This window comes from Alosa pseudoharengus, unplaced genomic scaffold (assembly GCF_046254945.1).
Source record: "Alosa pseudoharengus isolate Yale_2024_CS ecotype anadromous, Long Island Sound unplaced genomic scaffold, YU_APseudo_1.1 YU_APseudo_1.1_scf_21, whole genome shotgun sequence".
Lineage (NCBI taxonomy): Eukaryota > Metazoa > Chordata > Actinopteri > Clupeiformes > Clupeidae > Alosa > Alosa pseudoharengus.
This window is the reverse complement of record NW_027468674.1, coordinates 2,832,054-2,837,441: the sequence shown is the minus strand read 5'-3', so window position 1 is coordinate 2,837,441 and position 5,388 is coordinate 2,832,054. Positions and strand designations below refer to the sequence as shown.

General features: G+C 47.2%; 1 protein-coding gene across 1 annotated transcript; it reads left to right on the top strand.

Moving 5' to 3' along the window:
* Window positions 1-306: 306 nt before the first annotated feature.
* Window positions 307-1,179, top strand: LOC143138674 (myeloid-associated differentiation marker homolog). Its single transcript, XM_076299095.1, has one exon. It carries the CDS (start codon window positions 307-309, stop codon window positions 1,177-1,179), a length of 873 nt encoding a protein of 290 aa, XP_076155210.1.
* The last annotated feature ends 4,209 nt before the right edge of the window (window positions 1,180-5,388 follow it).

Here is a 5,388-nt window from a genome sequence, read left to right as displayed (position 1 = left end):
ACTTCTAGCGGAGGCTAGCTTTACTATCTCTACTGCGCTGCTACTTCTAGCGGAGGCTAACTCTACTAGACTGCTACTTCTAGTGGAGGCTAGCTCCCCTACACATTCTAGTCAAGAGACTAATTCTAGTGCACTGCTAACTTTAGCGGAGGCTAACTCCTCTACACACTCTAGTCAGGAGGCTAGCTCTACTGTGCTGCTAACTTTAGCGGAGGCTAACTCCTCTACACACTCTAGTCAGGAGGCTAGCTCTACTACGCTGCTAACGCTAGCGGAGGCTACCACAGCGCCCCCTGGTGGTGCAGTATGGTGCAGCATGTGGACCTGCGTGCGGTGTCCCAACCCCTGGGCATCCTGCGCGTGCTGGAGGTGGCGCTGACGCTGGTGAGCTTGGCCCTGGTGGCGTCGGTGGGCCACCTGTCCTCATCCTACTGGGCCTGGTGCATGTTCAGCTGGGTGTTCTGCTGCGCGCTCACCCTGCTGATCCTGGTGCTGGAGTTCAGCACGCTCAGCGCGCGCCTGCCCATCTCCTGGGACGACTTCACCACCGCCTTCGCCATGCTGGCCGCCCTTATGCTGCTGGCCGCCTCCATCATCTACCCCTCCGTCGTGTTCTCCTGCCCCGACTGCGGACGCCAGGTGGCCGCCACCGTGGTGTCGTGGGTGAGCGTGGCGGCGTACATCGGCGAGGTGGTGCTGGTCCGCTTCTTCCGGCGGTCGGGTCAGGTGAGCGGCTTCCTGTCCACGGTTCCGGGCCTCCTGAAGATCCTGGAGACGTTCGTGGCGTGCATCATCTTCACGTCGCTGGTCCCGGAGCGCTACGCGTCGCATGCGGCGCTGCAGTGGTGTGTGGCCGTGTACGCGCTGTGCTTCATCTTCGCCCTGCTCATCATCGTCCTCACCGTGGGCCAGCTGCTGACCTACATCCCGTTCCTGGACAAGCTCGTCTGCGTCTACAACGTCCTCGCCGTGGTCATGTACATGAGTGCGGTCGTCGTCTGGCCGCTCTACAGCTTCCAGAAGCATCCGCGGCCCACCAACTGCACGGCCAGCAGCGCCTGTCTGGCCTGGGACGCGCTGGTCGTCGTGACGTTCATGACGGTCATCAACCTGGGGGTCTACATCCTGGACGCCGCCTACTCCATCCACCTGGTGTTCTTCGTTCAGCGACGCAGCTAGAAAGGGGCTCAAACACTGGCCCTACTCTCTCACACACAAACACACACACTGGCCCTACTCTCTCTCACACACACACACACACACACACACACACGCACTGGCCCTACTCACACACACACACACACACTCTTCGTGTTCCTGTGACTCTATGACAGATGACTGGCCTGGCATATGCACTGCAGCGTTTCACCTCTTTGTGTGGACGCAAGGTTTTGTTTTACCGGTGTCGTAAAAGGTGTGAAAACGGTAAGAAAAAATATAGCTGTTGTTTTGGTGTGGACATGACCTAATGACCGTGTTCCTGTTTCCTGTTTGGTGTGGACATGACCTAATGACCTAATGACCTAATGACCGTGTTCCTGTGTGGACATGACCTAATGACCGTGTTCCTGTTTCCTGTTTGGTGTGACATGACCTAATGACCGTGTTCCTGTTTCCTGTTTGGTGTGGACATGACCTAATGACCGTGTTCCTGTTTCCTGTTTGGTGTGGACATCGCTACCTGATGTGAGTCACGCATGCTCAGATTGATAGGTTTACGGCATAACGCCAAGGGATCCGACTGAAATCCATAAAATAGTTCACTTTTCTGTTTCAAAAACGTTTTAGCTATCTAAGATTGTTTGATTGCTAACGTTAGCAAACGCCATTCAAGTGACAGCCTTTGTTGTGCTTGATTGCTTACTTACTTGCCAGCAGTGAACAAACTTCGTTATGTAGGTCAATTTTTATTGATATTCTCACTAGCAGGCTACTTCAGCCTCTAATCTAGAACTGACATTAGAGATCATGCCGTGAAAATGTGATGCCTTACGCTAAATAATACATTACTGCTATGTAGGCTAATGTCATTATTCTGTGGCTAACAGCACAGGTAGTCGCAAAGTAGCAAAGTACATCCGGTAGCGACTCACATCGGGGAGTGACACTAATGACCGTGTTCCTGTTTCCTGTTTGGTGTGGACATGACCTAATGACCGTGTTCCTGTGTGGACATGACCTAATGACCGTGTTCCTGTTTGGTGTGGACACACACACACACACACACACACACACACATAGAGCAGAGGAGGATGCATGAGACTTCAGTCTGGTTTGCCCGTTTGTCCTTTAGAGGGCTCTGCCATCATTAGTTCCTGTGGGTGAACTGGACGTCACATCATTAGTCGTCCATCAGGGGGCGTTCTGGTGACTCTGTCACTGATGATGGATGAGGAACGCTTCTGAAAAAGAGACATGGATGAGAAATCAATGACTGCAGACAAATGGTTTCTGTCTGTCTGACTTCCTGTCTTTCTTCTTGTGTGTGTGTATGTGTGTGTTTAAGATATGAGATGAGATAAAATAGCTCAATACTCCCTTATAACTCTAAATAACTGTGTTTCATGCACAAGAATTTTGCTTAATGACAGGCTCTGCACTTTCTGTGGCAATCAAATTAGGGGCCCATATCTGATTGGCACCCTGATGTGCACATTGCCCTTGTGACCCGCCCCCATTCTGGCTGCTATCTGAGAATGGTGTTGTGTCTGCATGCCACAGCATCCTCTCTCTCAGTCTCTCATATTAGTGGAATTCAGAACGCTGTTAGGTCCCATGTGTGGTTGTTTAAACCCAAACATTCCCATGGGTTCTAGAACAAGAACAAAAAGGAACAGTCCACATGGACAGCTACACAGAAACCCTGTAGTTTGCCCTGAGAGAGAGAGAGCGAGCGGGGAAACTAACCTCCATCTAGTGCAGTGACTACTTCTGTCCAGTAGGGGGAGTCAGTAGTTGCTGGTGTTGATTGGCATCAGCAGAGGAAATTATGTTTAATGGACACTCCTTGGTGTCAGTGCATATATAGGTGGATAAAGACTATAGATTTAGGATATAGCCTATAGATGTCCATTCAGACATGTAAAAGTATAGTCTGAAGAGTTACCGGTAATTAAGTTTTGATATGACATTTCAGCAGGAATGGGTCTAAGGAGAGAGATGCTAATGTAGATTTGCCATGTTAGCGATACAGCGGAGGATATTGAATGCTAATGTAGATTGGCCATGTTAGCGTTACAGCGGAGGATATTTAATGCTAATGTAGATTGAAAATGACATTTAATGGGCCACTGCCACACCTAACCTTACGGGGGAATGGAGCAGGAAATGGGTTTCAGCCTTCCCTGGAGAGGAGGATCAGAGCAAGAAAGGGGGAGGAGAACAACAAGAGAGAGAGAGATGTATGTTAGAAAGAAAAAGAAAAAAAGAGAGAGAGAGAAAGATAGATGATAAGTTGCCTTTGCCCTTGTGAGAAATTTGAAAATGAGTGGTGAAGGTCAGCTGATTCTGAATGGTTAAGGTTGAGGTTTGAGTCATTAACTGCGTCAGACCCCTCTCCTATAAAACAGCGGAGAATGAAAGTCACTTGCTGACTTCAATATTTCTTTCTCTCTCTTTCTCTCCATCCATCTTTCCTCTCTTGCATGAACAACTTTCTCCCCTTTTATAATGTCACATGCCTACAACTCCCAGCAGCCCCCTTTACAAATGGGCATGCCTACAACTCCCAGCAGCCCTCTTTACATTGGACATGCCTACAACTCCCAGCAGCCACAAACGAGTTTCACCAGGAGTGCTGCATGGGTGTAGAGACATTTACACTCCTCTGGTGCCCTTCAGCTTAGAGATCCAACACGATTTTAAATTTAGTAGTGAGTCTGAGGCACTCAAGAGGATATTTGTAAGTGAAAAAAAGCCTTTACTGAGCTTGGCTATCAATTAAAATCATGCCAACATGTTTCAGCCAAAATGGCCTTTCTCAGGGCAGCTCAATAAAGGCTTTATACTTACAAATATCCTCTTGAGTGCCTCAGACTCACTACTAAATTTGCCCCTGTAAGAGTGGACAAGGCTCTCATATCAACCCACACACACTGCTATGCTATGCTTCACTTACAGTGAAGAGGGACATTTGGGGGATTTTCTGTGATGTTAGTTTCTGTTTGACTCTGTGGATCTGACGTCCAGTGATTTAGCGTTGGAGTCAGAGCCCACTGTCTGACTACACAGGGAGTGCTGTTCCAGGGGTGGCCTGTGGGGGCAGTAGAGAGGGTAAACCCATCTCATCAATGTTTCATGGCCACTGCCAACCATTAGTGCCCTCTTCTCTTACCACACACACACACACAAACACACACACACCTCCATTTGCTCATCTATTTGGAGATCTCTTTCCAAATGGTATCACTCAAGGGATTGTCCTTTTCTCCTCTGCTCTGAGCTGGGATTCTGTCACACACCCACACACACAAACACACACACACATACACACACACACACATGTCCTCTGCTCTGAGCTGGGATTCTGTCACACACACACACACATACACACACACATGTCCTCTGCTCTGAGCTTGGAGTCTGACCCTGACTTACTCTTAATATTAGTGATGCATTATTTAGTAGTCTGTGTGTTTTAAGATTTATTGATATTACTGTTCTAGTATGTTAATAAAACTGTGTGTTTTAAGAGTTATTGATATTACTGTTCCAGTATGTTAATAAAACTGTGTGTTTTAAAAGTTATTGATATTACTGTTCCAGTATGTTGATAAAACTGTGTGTTTTAAAAGTTATTGATATTACTGTTGCTGGTAGTTGTTCCAGTATGTTAATAAAACTGTGTGTTTTAAAAGCTATTGATATTACTGTTGCTGGTAGTTGTTCTTCCAGTATGTTAATAAAACTGTGATTTTGTTGGATTGTGATCACTATTATTAAACTGCACTTGCACAGCTGTAAAGACTTGCTCTAAAGAGACAGCTGACGTCTCCCAAGCATCCCACAGCTTTCCACCTCCCCTCATGTCATGTGTGTGTGTGTGTGTGTGTGTGTCCATAGCCTGATGTCTCCCAAGCACGTCACAGCTTTCCACCTCCCCTCATGTCATGTGTGTGTGTGTGTGTGTGTCCATAGCCTGACGTCTCCCAAGCATGTCACAGCTTTCCACCTCCCCTCATGTCACCATGTTAAGGGTAAGTGTGTCGAGGCGGGTTGAGCAAAAGGTGGAACACTCTCAGGAAGGACTCCGAGGAAGATTTTGTAGAAGATTGGGATTTTATTTTTCCCCAAAATAGGCAATTAATTAATCATTAATAGTAATAAAGCAAAAAATAAATAAAAAATAGAAATAAGGAAAACAAAAACGTTTTCAATAAAAAAAATAAA

What these genes read in the sequence shown, in the direction of transcription:
- LOC143138674 (XM_076299095.1), top strand. Translation starts at nt 307, where the DNA reads ATGGTGCAGCATGTGGACCTGCGTGCGGTGTCCCAACCCCTGGGCATC.